At 42.3% G+C, this 16210-nt stretch overlaps 1 protein-coding gene across 1 annotated transcript; it reads left to right on the top strand.

Annotated features, from left to right (window-relative positions):
• The first annotated feature begins 510 nt into the window (after positions 1-510).
• PPP1CC (protein phosphatase 1 catalytic subunit gamma) lies at positions 511-15739 on the top strand. The gene is given in 7 exon segments (NM_001006190.1): positions 511-763; positions 9561-9692; positions 10895-11125; positions 12319-12423; positions 13306-13529; positions 13988-14122; positions 14559-15739. Coding segments are annotated over 7 exon segments (972 nt in total). The 5' UTR covers positions 511-708; the 3' UTR covers positions 14649-15739.
• Positions 15740-16210: the final 471 nt, after the last annotated feature.

Raw genomic sequence — 16210 nt, 5'->3', positions numbered from 1 at the left:
ACAGTGTGGGGTGTGTGTGCAGCTGCTGTAGGGAGGAAGGACCGGGATACCAGGGCTGGAGTTAATGTAACAATTAAACAACAGTCAGAGATGCAACCTGAACGGCCTGCGTGGTGAATTTCCCTTGAAACACAACGCAACGCCTCGCCTCCTGCAGGAGGGAGCCAGGACGGGGCGTGCAGACCCAACACCACGGGGTGAGGGGTGAGGGTACCAGGACCACAGGACAGGGCTCCAGAGGTCACACTACGCGAGATGCCGGCAGCAGGTGGGATCTTGGTGGCGTTCGCCCTTTCTGGGGGCCAGGAGGCGGCGTTCTGTGGACAGAACGCACACCCCTCATGGGCACTATTTCTCCGCCCGTCGGCGGAAGGATCCTGAGAACAGACGCAGTGCGCACCTCGCCTCGCCGCGCGCTTCCCGCCCGCCTATAAAAGGACCCGTGTGCCGCCTCGCGCTCGTGGTATCCATCCGCTCCCCCAAGCTCACTGAGGAGAAGGCGGCCATTTTGTTCCGCGCTGGGGCTGCGCTGAGAGCAGCGGCAAAGGGGGGGCGGGGGGAAAAGCGAGGGGGAAGAAAGAGAACGGGCAGGATAGAGGGCACGGGGAAAGCACGACGGGCCGACGAGAAGAGAGGAGTCGGGCCAGCCGAGCAGCCAGCGGAGGGAGGGGAGCGGCGGGGAGGGGTCCGCCCGGCCGCTGAGAGGCGATGGCGGATATAGACAAGCTGAACATCGACAGCATCATCCAACGGCTGCTGGAGGGTGAGGGGCGGCGAGGGGCCGTGGGGGCGGGGGGGTGCCCGGGACGAGGCCGCGTGTGGGGGCCGGCATTTGGGAGGAGGGGGGGGCTGCGCTTTGTCCTCCGCTCACAGAGGGCTGCGTGCCCTTCGGAATGAAAGGGAGAGCCGATGGGGTTGGGGCCGGCGGCAGGCTGGTCTGCCGTGGGCACCGAGCAGTTTTCTGAAGGCTTTGAGGAAAAGGAAGATTATTTCGGGGGGTGAGCTGCCCTGATCCGGTCTCATTCCTTGTGTCTCGGGGCGGGCACCTCGCGCTTGAAGAGCTTCGTGGGGTTTAACGTGTTTCCATCCGGCACAGAGTCATCTTCGGTGCTGCTGAGGCCGACAGAGGAAATGTCTTTCAGCCGTGCCACGGTTTTTCCTCCTGGCCGACGGTGCTGGTGGAGAAATCACTCGGGACTAAAAATCCGATAGGTGTATTATGGGATTACTGAGCTAGAATAAGTAAAAGTAAATAGGGCTTTTTCTCTGATCCGTTGTGGGCTGTGCTTGTTACCAATTTAAACAACACTGGCTTAAATTATTTAAAGGCTTCCCTTTGTAAATTTAGACCAGGATTTTCCTGAAACTCTAGTAGCACAGTTTGTGGTGTCAGGTCCTGTATGTCTTACCTCTGCTGACGTTAATAAGTGCTCAGTTTTACTGCAGGTAATAGTTACAGTTCTGACCTGATCTGCTCTAGTGTAACTAATGCAATTTTCCCAGTGCAGGTCATTAGAAACAGGGAATAGGACAGAGTAGAAGGAAATGCAGTTGATTTTGAACAACTCTTTTTGTTTAAAGTTTAAAAAGTGGCGAGATGTGCTGTGCTGATATGTTCTTACCCAGCTTGTACCCGTGTTACACATTTGGAGGGGATGGGAGTTGGTAAATCAGGCTTCAGAAGGCTTACTGACTGACAGATCATTCAGGAGGTGGACGTGTACCTAAAGATACCATTACTGGAGGTTGCATCAGCTGCCAAAACTGAAATTAAATGTTTTGACCTTATTGACATTTCAGTTGGGATTTTGGGTTCTGTGAAGCCATAATGGCTTTTCAGTATTTAAAATGATTACCAGAGTTACCTGTGCTGATGGTGCATTTTTATTGCTTATTAAATGCCTGTTGTAAACATTTTTCTCAGACAGCAATGGCTGACCTTTGTGGCAGTCATTTTTTTTTTTTTTTCCACTTCTAGAAAGGACAAAATGATGCTGCATTTAGCAGGTGCTGCGTTGTGGATAGATGGATAAATTGTGTGAATTGCTGTGAGCATCATTCTCTTTAGTTGTTTAAAATTTGACTCATCCTTTCCCTGGAATTAGGAAGGTGCAGTTAGGTTGGTGGTGGGACTGAACTACTACAGGGCAGATCTGCATGGTGTTAAATGGAGGACGGGGGGGGGAATCAAGTCTGGAGTATGTGCAGGGTTTCTCATCCTATTTAATTTGGAATAAATGAGGAAATGTAAGAGGCATTTCTGCCCTACCTGGCGTTCTTTTCAGTGTAGTGCTGGCACACAACTGGATGGTGTTAGTCCCATGGAGTCTGATGTATGGGTTTCAATTGATAGCCTTTCAGACAAGGTTGCACTTGGGTTGTTGCAATCATAGTCAAGTATTTCAGTGTCGCTGTTCTTAGAATGTATACTTATCTAAAATTTATAAAAATATATATTTGTACTAGCAAAATGCAAAGGATATGGGCAGCTAACATGGCATTATCCCTTCTTCCTTTTTAAAGGTCGGGGAAAAAAAAGTGTATTCTGGAGATAGCTGATGAAATACTCAAATCAGTGTGAGCAGACAGTTGTACCTGTGTCCTATAAGGCACCTTAGCACTGCGCTGTCAGAAGACCGAGAGCTGTGCTGGATGTAGTCTGGTGGCCTAGGTAAAGCAGAGTGCTTAAATGGAGAATCATAATCATTCTTGCTTTCGTTCCTAATGTAGGGCATCAATAATTTATGTCATTGGGTTTTTACTTTCAATCATGACTTACTTTATGAAATTTGAGGTAATTACGCAGATCAAATGGCATTATTCTTTTTCCTCCAAGTAGCTGATACTGTCTCACCTACCATAGGCTAGTTAGCTAATTATTAAATTAGTCTTTAAAATAACTGGATATATTTATATATTTAGCTTCTTATTCTGAAGTAAATATTTGGTGAGTCTTTCTAGCTCCAAATATTTGTAGCAAGGAGGCATTTGGCTTTGAGACATCACAGAAAACCATTTTTCAGTAACATTGTGCTCAGCCTCAGTGAGCAGGTTGATGAAAACACTGAGCATACTAATGAGGGCTGTGTTCTGCTAGGAACATTTTCATGAGAACAGGTTGTCTAATTTTGGTGCTTTTAGTAACTTTCCTAACAACAGTTTTCTCAGGAATAAGGCTTTTAAAGCATATAAATGACAGTATCCTGCAGTGAGTATTGAAATGTTTCCTAAGTGTGCTTGATAGCGGATAAAGGCTCATATTTTTATGACTGAGGAATAACGAGGGGCAACCCTAAGAGCAAATTACTCTCCTTCCAGGAATACTGTAGGCAGTGACTACATGGCTCTGAGCTTACAGCTTTGTGTCTGCTAAACTGAAGCTGCAAGTAATGTGAAAAATCAGTGTCATCTGCATAGTAATGGAAAGGCTCCCAGGAAGCGGCGGAGTTCCTGCTCGGCTCTGGGCAAAGGATGAGTGAAAAGAAATCCTGAGATCCCTGAGCGTGGCTTTCTTTCTGTGTTACGTTACATTTGATAACAAGAGCCCCTATCCTCATCCTTCACCCAGTATGAGTAGGGTCTGGGTTCAAAATGGTGCTCATGGCAACAAATCTAGTAAAGGAGATTGACATGCCCTGGTCTCAGCATGGTAATGATAAGCCACAGGGTAAAAGAACAGAATTTCAGTGTAAGAGGAATCCAAGCTGAAGGAAGTTGCTGAAAATCTTTTTTTGTGCTCTAACCTCCACAGGTGCTATTTATTAAGGGAAAGCAAGTAATGAATGGAGGCTGCTTTGGATAAGCTCATGCAAGGCCAGAATGGCAGTAGCCTTTTTGTTAGCTGAAATCCTGGTTAGTGAACTAAAATCAGCAAAAATATTCCAAATCCTCTAACTTCCCTGTTTATACACCCACGGATTGCTATTCCCAGTAAAGCTTGTTGTATAGCTGTTGAGGAGATGCTCTTTAATTTACTTTAAATGGTGAAAGAGGATCATCCCATTATCAAAAATAGATAAGCCAAAGAGTATGGATAAACTTCTTCTGACAGTAGCAAAACTATTTCTTATAAGTGCAGTTTTCTGGTTTTGTGCCTTTCTGCTCTGACCCAGCATTGATTGGGTCTGAAGGATTGTTTTCTGTTTAGCTTAGGTCTGTCTGATTCTCACAGATGTTATTCTGAAACAGGGACAGATTTCACTTGGTAGGTTGGGATGCCATTATTGTTTCCAATAAACAAGCAGCACTCGTTAACCTCAAACTATTTTTTTCAGTAGCTCGTGTAACTAAATGTTAATTGCTTTGTGCTATGTTGCAGCAATTTTTGATCACAGAGATAGGAGCTCTGCATCTGGAAGACGGGGTTAGGTTCCTGTCACTGCTGTGGATTCAGTTAAGTTGGTTACATGCTACATTTTATCACCTAGTCAGTGAAGGTGGGGTTTGTCATCTGAGGGTGAGCACCTGTTGCTTTGTAGCTCTCTAGTATGGCAGTATGCTACAAAATGGAAACCTTGCGGTCATGCAAGATCTTGCTTGATAATGCTGCTGTGAACTGTTGCCCTACAAAAAAAGTAGTCTAGAACTTTTCCTTAGAGGCTTGGGCACTGTGGAGTTGCTTTTCAGTTTCAATTTTGCAGTGATCTGATCAAAGTTGATACTGCCTGAAGTAAACTAAAACCTTTTAAAATCAGCCACCTCCAAGTTATTTATTCCCTTTGTGTCTGTGGTGCAAAACAAAACGTGAAGCTGTCATCAGGAACTGCCAAAAACACGATAAAAACAACCTGTGGTATTTTTGGAAATGTCTCTTAAGATTTCAAGCATCTTAATGTAAAATATGGCAAAACTGAAAGAGTTGTTTAATAAGCTAAAAATGAACTGAGCTGCTGATAGACTGTTTTCTTTAAAACATACAAGAACTCAATTCCAGCACTTGAGTTGATGGCTTCTGGTAAAGTATTACTGAAGAAAAGAGAAATGCACAGATCTGTTCATGGATCTAAACACTGAAAACTGATAGCTTTTAATATCCTTTCTTAAGGATCCCTCCCTTTTCTATTAGCAGGTAATATATTTATTTTTGTAATAGCATTATCTTCATTAAAGAATTTTATGACACCGTAGTGACCATTGGAAAATGCTGGCAATGGAATGTTGCGTACAGTCTGCTGCACTGCACACACATGGCTGTCTGCTGTACAGTATAGATCCTGCAGTTCCTGACCCATCTGTCCTTCAGACACATTTAAAAGTTGTCCTAGATGTCAGGTCCTGGCAGCTGCAGCTAAGGTTTGTGCTGGCCCTGTGCACCAAAGTGGCAGGGATGTCCTTGGTCCTGCTTTTCTTTCTGTCCTTCCTTTCCCCCTCTGCTGGGCGGCCATCATACTGCGCTCATGTCCTCATTTTAGAGTTGTGATCTGTGATCTGTTGTTGCTTTCTAGCAGCTTTCCTCCCAGTCTTGGACAGTACAGCAGTAATTTTAGTAGTTGGTATCTATCGAATGGTTTTTTGAGCAGGCTGTGAGGAGCCTGTGTAACCCTTAGAAATAAGGTCTGGAGTAGCAAACACTGCAGGGATAAGAGCACATAGGTGTCACTGCTGCAAAGCTATGGCTAGGCATCTGCTTAATGTGTTGGAGAAATGAAAAGCTCTAGAATATCATTACCTTCATAGAGCTTAAACTTCTGTTTGGACAACAAATGTATTGCTCTCCTTTAAAACTTTCCTGCATTGGCTTTGTTGTACATAGCTGTAGAACATGGAGTATTTTCTAGCTCAGTCACTGTGACTTGGAAGAGTAATCTACAGAAGAGAGCATCCAGGTCTCAGGGAGCGATCTTTTCTGTAGCTTTTTCCAGCCAAGCGAGAACTTGTATTTTTGGAACTCTGTGCACTCATACATTGGAGATGATTTTGCTTGTTAGAAAACTGCCTAGGCTGGACATTGAAATTCAAGCTCTCAAAATGAATTTTAAAAGCAAGAGCGTCTCTGTCTAAAGGAGGAAGGAAATATTTGTCTGGAAACAGTGCAGCAATGTGTTGAGACAAGGTATAAATAAAATATTATTTGAAATGGCCTGGCTTTTTCCCTCAACTGATTAATCTTTAGCTTGTTTCACTCTCAGTTCCAGAGTGTCATTTCAGAGAGGTTATTTTTTATGCAATGAAAGAACAAATGTGTGAGTACAGCACTGTCAGCTGCTCTTTTGACTTTGACCAAGCTGCCAATTAGTAGTGTACTGTCTGATCTCTACAAGCTGCCTGGTTTGGGTCCAAATCAGAGAAAAAGACACTTTGGATATAAGGATAAGGACAGGATATTATTTTTGTCCTTCTTACTGGGGCTAAATCACTTAAAACTCAGTCACAGAAGCCTCTTAAGAATTCAGACAGACTGAATATCCTGCATTTTCTTGCCAGCTCTTTCATCATGGTTGAGAAAATCCTTGCACTAAAAATAAAGATTTCTCAAACCAACACGTGTCTTTGATATTTTGTACTTTTCGGTATATAGGTCACTGTTAGAAGGAATTGAACAAGCTCATTTCTCCTGTGCTTATCCTACGTTGGGTGATGGTCAGACTATCATTGGTAGGCAGCATGGTACAGAACTGAATCAAATCTTCCTGGTTTTCTTCTGTCCTTTTGACGTCTGTGTCAGTGAGTTTGTATAAACTGCAACAAAGCATCTCCTGATCGCACCGAGGTTTCCTACAACCAAATGACTAGAACTGCCTGGAGATTATACTGGTCCAATGGAAATAGATCAGAAACCTTGGAAACTTGATTCTGAGACAGTCGGTTTTCAGATTTCCATTTAATCTTCAACGAAAATGAATGCATATGCTTTATTCATGAGCTGTAGTGACTCAGTGTTGCTTACATTGTGTGCTTTTTTTGTACTTAAAATCAAAACCTGTATCTCACACACATAAATTATGTGTTTTTTAGCAATTTCTAGGAAGACCAAATCCTGGGCAAGTTGAATTTTTTCCTGCATGTATCTCATCTCTAAAATCAAAGATGAATTGTACTATAGAAGAAGAATGGGGGAATTGGCATTTACAGTTTAACCAGCAGATCACTTTTTTCTGTACATTTCTGTTCATGATTGCTTCTGGATATTTGGCATTTTTAGTGCCTTGTTCATTGCTTGGGAGCGTTAGGAAAATTACTGTATGGATGAAAAAATGACTGCACGGATGGGAAGCCTCATGCGTGATAAACTGCTGTGACAAAGATGTAACTTTCATTTGTATGCTTCATTACTTGTAATATTTTAATGGAATACTGGAAGTTTAGTGGTAATTTCAGTGTTACCATGTGAGTAAATGCCAGTGGTGAGTGTAATACATAGGCAGTGGGTAATAGAAGAGCATGTGTTGCTTGAAATATAGCCTTGTTAAAGCAGTGACTTTTGACCTGCACTTAACTGAATGTTACTATCACTACACACTAATTTGGACTGAAGCTTGACTCTGAAGCTTGTTTGAGAAAAGGTTGTGTGCTTTACAGTGGTGTCGGTGATTCTGTAGTGCAGTGTGAGGATGACTAGGGTCTCTGGCAGGAGTGGGTATGCAGGGTAGAGCTGTTTTGGTGGTAACACCAAGTGCTAGCAGAGATTGGGCCCAGTGACAGTTGTTTTTTATGAATGGATATAACACAATCACTGTTTTATTCTTTATCTAGAGAAAGCATGTTAACTGGACAGTGTCTTCTGCTCTTGATCAGAAACTTGCTCAGAAGTTGAGAACTTAAACACTAATAAGAGATTGTAATCCCTCTGGAAAACAGTTCTTGCTCTTACACTTCCTAGAACATTCCACCTTCCCCCCCCTCCAGGCCTTCTCCTTACTGGAATTATCTCTTCTTGGTTTTGTAAACCAAAAGGTCTGCAGTGACAGTAGCAACGTGGTCCACTTAATGCATTCACTCAACCTAACCATGACAAATGCTCTTCCATGCAATTTAGGTACAGCTAAAGAATTATGGCTAAAAGACATTTCCTTTGTACTTCTGGGCAGCAGAAAATGGTGTCTGCGACTGATGGGTGGGTTGGATAAAAGTAGGGAAAACTCTTCTGGTAGCTGCCGGAACTTGTTCAGGCTGAGCTGGTGTCTTTGTTCTGTGTCTGAGCATTGACAGGTGATAAAGGGAACCAAACACTGTGGGGTGTTGTACTGGAGGAGGTGGAAAGAGTGAAGGGTTGAAAAAACAGCTGAGCTGGGAGATGAATGACAACCTGGGTTGTCATCTTCTGTATTCAGAGGGACTGGTAAGGAGAGAGACAACAGAGAAAACACAGAAAATGCAGTGCTTGCTTTAGTACAGGTGAGTTTGGGCTCCAAGTGAGTGATGAAATAGCTGAGCTTAAATGGTCGAAGAACTAGAATCTCTTTTTCTGAAGTACCTGAGCTGTTTCCCTCTTGATTAAATCCTTTGTAGGTTTGAGACGGTCAATTTCTCTCCATAGTAGAGGCTCTTCAAAGCAGTGATGATGCTAATAGCTCCCTCTCAGCTTTGTTGTAGAATTCATCAGTTTGGTGGCTTTGATTTTAAGGCGTTTAGGAAATTCTGGTCCCAGGTTCTTTCTTCAGCTCTGCACTTTTTTCTCACGTCATTCCGCCTCCTCTTTGGCACAACCAAGAAGTGGGAAAGCCTGAGGATGGGATTTACAGGAGCCTTCTAAAATAAAATGTATTCACCGTCCTGATCCATATGGAGTAGAAATTCTGTTTGAATGGTTCCCACCTCTCCTTCCAGTTGTCAAATGTTCAATGCATTCAGCTGTTCCTCTGGCTCTGGTGCTCCTGAGGGACTGAAGTGTCCAGGGGAGGGTGAAATAAGAGTAGTAAAAGGGTAAAATATGTCGTGAAATATTGATGACTGTTCAGTACTACTAATTTCTGCAGTACGCTCTGTAACTTCAAGGCAATTTTTAGGAACACAATTATATTTGTCTGACTGGTCCATTTAGATTGTAAAACAGTCATTAAGGGTGTGCCAGGTCATTAGATTTCGACAAATCTTTTTTTGTGGAGGCATTTTCTGAGGATGAAATGTGGGTAGTATGCTGCCTTCATGTTAGTTGTAACTGAAACCTGACTTGAGAGTAGAATGAAACTGTTTCATAAACCTTGTGTGGCTTGGGTATTTTCTTCATCTAAGGAAATGGGTTTTGTTTTGTTTTTTATGAATTCTGGGGCTCAAACTGTTTACCTTTCAGCTTTATCTGTGGTCTGACTGCTTTAATCTGTCAGTAGTTAGCTTAACCTCTGGTGGTGGTGATGGGATGACAAGTATGTTCGTATGTCTGACATTCCCATATGCGTTTATACTGGCTTAATTATTTTAAGAGTTCAGAGTAGTTTGATTAAGACAGTAAACAGCTGAGTTTAGCAGCTAAGCATAAATACAGAACGTTGTAAAATATTACTGAAGTATTCAATTGTAAAAGAACAGTTATTGCATCCAATGTTGGTGGCACTTAGGCACTCTTAAAATAACGCTGGGAACACTCTTGGCTTAGGTAACTGACTTCTGATTTCTTCCAACAGTGAGAGGATCAAAACCAGGTAAAAATGTCCAACTTCAAGAGAATGAAATCAGAGGACTGTGCTTGAAATCCAGAGAAATCTTTCTCAGTCAGCCTATTCTGCTAGAACTTGAAGCTCCACTGAAAATATGTGGTAAGTGCTATGATTTGATGCGTGGTTGGAAGTGGGGGGCATTTAGATGGATATCCTCTTTTAAGCAGAGGATGAATGCCAGCTGCTGCTTTCGCTTACGAAACTGATGAATGATTGCAGCAAAAGGGAAAATAAGCCTGTCCTGAGTGCCTCGAGTGGAGGAATGGGAAGGAGGTAAGTGGGAACTGTAGAGGGGACCAAAAGATCCCAAACCAGAAAGTAACTGGTCCTGTTTGATCAAGTCTCCTGGGAAAGGGATTCAGAAGTAGTTTTGGGAAGGAATCTTTCTATCAGTTATTGCTCAGTACAGTCGTCACTGAACAAGGAGAAAAAAGGAGACACAGCAGTTGATGGAAGCTGCTGTTCAGAGCTGAACCACAGTTTGACACAATTTTAAAATCTTCTTGGGAATTTAAATTTCTGTATCACCTCTGGTTTGGTTTCACCATACTTATGTGTGGTGATATTGCTCCTTTTTTACACATGCACATGTCTAGTTATGCTAAAAGGATGAGGCATGTCAAAATAAATCCTTAATAAACGCACGTTAGTAGAGGTTCCAGGAAGCGGTGTCTTATCCTGCTCCAGCACTGTGGATTTACTTTTGAAATAGCTTGTTCAATATTTATAATATGTGGTAGTCTTAAAAAAACAGATTTATTGTTCTGCTTGCCAGAAACAAAGCCATGATTTAAACCAAAGGCAGAAATACCAATTTCTTCCAATATGACTTCCCTGCTAGAATTTGAGTTACTGGGTGTTGCAGGAAAATACCAGACATGGCATAGAGGAAAGGAAATTCCCCAAGCAGTTTTTCCATCAGTGTCACTACTGAAGTGTGGCTATATCAAGAATGAAGTAAAGGTTCCTAATCATGCAGCCAAGTCAAGGATTTAACTGGATGCCACATTTTTGTTTGAGTATACAGAGTTGATTTTTTGGGATCTTGGGCTTGTTTTATGAGTGTGTGAATATTTTTAAGTAGATGCATACTGAGGTCATAATGCGTTCTTAGTCATTGTCTTACGTAGATAGCAACTTCCTAAGTGTGATAGCATTGAGACAAACTATGTAATCTTCAGGAAAGCTGCAGGCAGTATCTATCTGCAGGTTTTTCCTGTTCATGCTGCTTCTATAGGAAAAAAAAAAATTGTAAAATATCACAAAGTCAGTTACGTGCCATTTCTGACTGCTTTTTACAGGTGACATCCATGGACAATACTATGACTTGCTTCGGCTCTTTGAATATGGAGGCTTTCCACCAGAAAGCAACTACCTATTCCTTGGTGACTATGTTGACAGAGGAAAGCAGTCTTTAGAAACAATTTGTCTTCTACTGGCCTACAAAATTAAATATCCGGAGAACTTTTTCCTCCTCAGAGGGAACCATGAATGTGCCAGCATTAATAGAATTTATGGATTTTATGACGAATGTAAGTAATATGGACAGATGTGAGGATCTTTGGCTTGGGAAAGCGGGTAGGAGCTGCTTGCTGTCTTCTAGACCTCCAGTATGACTTTCTGAACTTGCAGTTCGCTCTGCACGCTTCAGATGGCCCCATGGTCTGTATTAGCAAGGAAAAGTCCTTGCATTCATCTTATCATCTGGTCCTCACAGTACAGAACGGCAAGTGAAGAGGTGATTTTATTTATCGGCTGCTGAAGTTAAGCAACTGTTCCCACTGGTATGCATTTGCAAAGTTCTTAAGGTTGTCTGGTCAGAGATTAGGGAATTTTACTTTGCTTTACAGTTTCAGTTACTTTCATCTACCCTATAATGTATACTTGTACTGTAACTGTGGTAAGGGGGTGCTCTTTATTGCTACTATGTTACAGTGCTTGCCATCTAGTTCCTAGTAAGTCCTGTAACTTAATAGATGCATATGTTCATATGTTTCAAAAGCTTGTGACCTAATCTCATGTAGGGGAGATAAAGCTGTTTTGGTGCTTGGGTACTGAGGCATTCTTACTGCTTCTGTTGGGGACATGCTTGGCTTGTAGCTCACAAGATGTTCTCTCCGTGTCTCGTTCTCCTTTTTCAACAGGGAAGTGGAGTTGGGTGGTATTTGAGTTGACTCCTCAGAGATTAATCACAGGTTTAGTCACATGGTGCAAATATGTTCAGGGTTCGTATCTGTTGGGAGAGTCGCTTGGAAAGTCAAACAGCAGCAGCTTCATTTTTCAGTCCTATTTCTTTGCACAGAGACACTTTGCAGTGAAGTATTAGTAGAAATTGAAGGGAAAGCTGCTTTTGAGGGAATGCTATCTATCCCTAAGGAAAAAAAGCAGCACATGGCATTTTCTTTTTTTTAATTGATCAAATTCTCCAGGGGATATTATTCCGAAGCAAAATGGAAGCAGGAGTCTGGCTGCCAGCAGTAGAACATTCTCCTGAATGGATGTGTACAGTCCTCAGAGCCATTTCAAAGCTGTGCTTTTGCCACGCAGGAAGAGACCTTGCAGCTTTCTTAGCAGTGTGTCCGTGGGTGCCAGAGAAGACAAATAATTGTGTATAGGCTTTATTGCTGACTTTTTTGCAAGCCTTAGTTACAGGCAGCTATAATAGGTTATTTGTAGCTGTGTTAGAGAAGTATATTGACTTTTTTTTCCCCAAAATCTTTTCCAGGTAAGAGAAGATACAACATTAAGCTGTGGAAGACATTCACAGATTGTTTTAACTGTTTACCAATTGCAGCAATTGTGGATGAGAAGATATTCTGCTGTCACGGAGGTAAGTTCTTCAGTTGGTATGTTAAGAAGATGTAATACCCTGTAGTACTTGAATATTGGCAATTTCATATTCATGATGTGTGCTCCTCTGTTGCTGGAAAACATTATTTTGTGTTGTTTTTTTTGTCTTGGACCTCATTACTGAGGCTTTGAAACTTCGGGGATTTGTCTCTGCCTGGCTGTGTGTTGAGAGTTTGATTAGTGGTAGCGTTGTAAATAGCTGAGCTGGTAGTTCTGCCTTCTTTATTTTTAGTCAGGGGATGTCTCTGGTACTGACTCCTTTGGAATAAAGAGTCTCTATTGGCTTTTTGACTTGCATGACCTGAAGTTGTATAAGCATTCTGAAAACACGGTTTTAGTGCTTCATTTACAGCTTGGCTCCGTTATGCTATGTGATAGTTGTTAATTACTTTGAAAAGCTGCACAAAGCATTTAAGCTGCAATATGTGTAGTATCACCTGCAAGTAATAACAGTTGCTCGAGAGGAATATCAGTGAAAAATGCTATGAGATCTGATCTCATATTCCGTGTTATTCAGCCTGATCTTTAAAATTAACAAGCCTTGTGATTTCTGGTATTAATGCCTCTTAATAGCTCTTCTAACAGACACTTGCAAATTATTAAAGTAGGATTGTTGTAATCCTTTACACGTGGAAGTGGCTTTGCTTATCTTGCTCCCAGTATATTTTACAGTGTCTTCTGTTAGAAGAGCTTTTAAAAAAAAATGTTGGATTGAAATGTCTGTTCATATTGCCATTGGGCCACACCAGATGTTGATGGTGGATCAGGCTGTGTATGCTTTTTTCATCTTGAGCTGACTCCTCAGTTTTACAGTGTAAAGTTGGAGTAAAATGTGAGCTGTGTATGTCTCAACTCCACACAGGTTTGTCACCAGACCTTCAGTCAATGGAACAGATCAGACGAATTATGCGCCCCACTGATGTACCTGACCAGGGTCTCCTTTGTGATCTCCTGTGGTCTGACCCTGACAAAGATGTCTTAGGATGGGGTGAAAATGACAGAGGAGTGTCCTTTACTTTTGGTGCTGAAGTGGTTGCTAAGTTTCTCCATAAACATGATTTGGATCTCATATGTAGAGCTCATCAGGTATTTTAATTTTGTGCATTATATGATAGAATAATTGAAATGGAAGGGACCTGAGGTGGTCATCTCCACACACACATACTCAGCAAAACAATGTCAGATTCAGACACAGGATCTCATCCAGCTGACTTTTAAATATCAGCAAGGATGGCAATGCCAGCATCTTGGAGCAACTTGCCCACTGTTTAAAAACCTTTGTAATTAATGCTTAATACATTCATAGTGTGGGTCTGATATTTGAACAAGATAGCTTTGAATGTAGCAGAACTCTGGTGGCTTTTATTGCTGCTGGACTTTGTTGCTGAACTGAAACCTGTGATGTTTTTCCAGTTTGGGGGTAAAAGTCTCGGACCAGTGCTCCTTGGCTGTAACTATTTCTTCAGCTGCTGACTTTGCTGGAGCTGCGTTGTACTTTGTCTGGAAGAAATTGCCCTGTGTAATTTCTGTGTTTCTCTCCAAAGGTTGTGGAAGACGGATATGAGTTTTTTGCAAAAAGACAATTGGTAACTCTCTTTTCTGCCCCAAATTACTGTGGAGAATTTGATAATGCAGGTGCCATGATGAGTGTGGATGAAACCTTAATGTGTTCTTTTCAGGTATTGTATCTGCTGACTTTACCTCCTACTTATTGCAATCACACTTTACATTTCCTCTTTTCCATTTATACTGTACCTTCACAAAACTGTAACACCTGCTTCAAATAGATCTCACAGACATCAAGTGTAGGCAGAGCTGTGTTTGCCCTTGTGGCTTAAAAAATGTGATAAGCCCTTACTGGTGTGAGTAGATGAACCGTTTGACCCCGGGATTAAATCACTGGAGCAAAGCTATCAGCTGTCTTCCTGCTTCCATTGGCATGGGCTCTCTGGTCAGCTGCTCTAAGCCCCGCCAGAGCTCAGAGCGGAAAACCCATTTATTTCAGAGGCTTATGAGCTGCCCAGATGATCTGCGTAACACCTTACACTAGCAAATGGATTGTTGGAGTGTGAGGCAGCTAACAGTTTTGCTTAATGACTGAACTGTCTTTTTCAGATTTTGAAACCCGCAGAGAAGAAGAAGCCCAATGCTAGCAGACCTGTAACACCTCCCAGGAGTATGATCACAAAGCAAGCGAAGAAATAGTCCACGTGGCACTGCCTTGTTGGGACTTGTATTATAATATATAACCTTCATTTTTAAACTGTAACGTGTACTGTTCAGCTTGCTCAAAATAGAACGTGTTTGTGGTTTCCCTTTTGATTTGATGAATGGCATTTGCTGGTTGTAACAGCAAATGAAGGACTTTTCTCCCTTCTAGGAAAAGAGTTTTAAACTTTCCTTTTGTTGGTGTTCCGGCTGTACACTCCGCAGCATTTATCCTGTCATTATGGGTAACTGTGCAACTGACTTCCTGGGACTTTTCTGTACAATGAGTAGTGTAAATGCTTGTTTTCTTCTTTAGGATCTAAAGAGGGCACTAGTGTGCTGTGAGAGTAGGAGTTTGTTACTGTTGGAGATTACATACTGTTTATACAAACCACTGTGAACTTTTTTTACGTTACGATTTGTTTTAAAGGGATTGCTTTTCTTTTTATGTCTTGTCCTGTACACGTTGGTTTTATCGCTGTCAACATTAGGAATAACCTTCAACCTCCCCAGCATCACTGGTATGATGTATATTTAATGAAAACACACATCCCTGTCCTTTAAGTGACAACTGAAGCCATTATTTCAAGTGTTTGTGTCTTTCCTGAAGCCAAAGTCTGCATAGAAAACTGTACGTATGCGACCCACTGCGCTGAGCTGGCCGGGCTTTCCATTCATGCCTTCCTCGTGGAGAGAAAAGGAAGTCTTGACTTGAGATAGCGAGTAGAAATGCTGTGCTGTTTGTTCTGCTCACGGTAACATTGAACAATTTTGTACAGTTCCCGTATGTTCTATCAAATGGACTTCTTACAGTTGCATCAGTCCTGTGGCAGCCGTGTCAGACAGCTGGAAGTTATGGGAACGGTTCCACATCTGCCTGAATGGCTTTGTGCATTTTGGCCTAAAGACTTTGTTCTATGAAGACGCCCAAGAAACAGCTTGAGGAGCCAACCCGAGGCACTGATCAGCGGTTTATACAGATACCTCACGGTATCTCGTTTTTTAAAAACTGAGAATCTTTTTTGAACAGATGACAGTGTACAATACCATGTAGTGAAAATCACTTATTAAATGAAGAAATTGTTAAATCTTCTCGGTGTCAGTTTATCACAACGTATACACTACTGCTATCAGAGGACATGACTTAGATAAATAAATTGTTCTGGAAACCCACACACCTCTGGTTTGGATTTGTCTGAGCTGCACACACTGGAGCTGTGCCTCTCAATTCTTGGTTAAGAAAGTCAGTATGCTTTACCACTGCTGTTACTTTACCAATGTTTGGTATGCATGCCAACTACAGCAGTTTGCCATTGGAGGAAATATGTAAGGTACAGCGTGGGCAGCTTGCTGTCCTGCCCTGGGCAGGAGCGTGCTGTTGGGCTGTGTTCATCTCTCACCTGCTGCTGTGTGCGTTGTGGAAGTACTGCAGGACTTGAAGGTGTTTGGGGTGGTTTGTTGGTGTCCGGGCTGTGCCTGGGGCTGCGGGTGCTCAATGGAGTCCGGGTACTGCTCTGTTTGGCACTGAAACAGCTGCCCTGGCTTAGCCACCAGCTCTG

This window comes from Gallus gallus, chromosome 15 (assembly GCF_016699485.2).
Source record: "Gallus gallus isolate bGalGal1 chromosome 15, bGalGal1.mat.broiler.GRCg7b, whole genome shotgun sequence".
Classification (NCBI taxonomy): Eukaryota; Metazoa; Chordata; class Aves; order Galliformes; family Phasianidae; genus Gallus; species Gallus gallus.
Note: the sequence above shows the minus strand (reverse complement) of the source record. Positions and strands in the feature narration are given on the sequence as shown.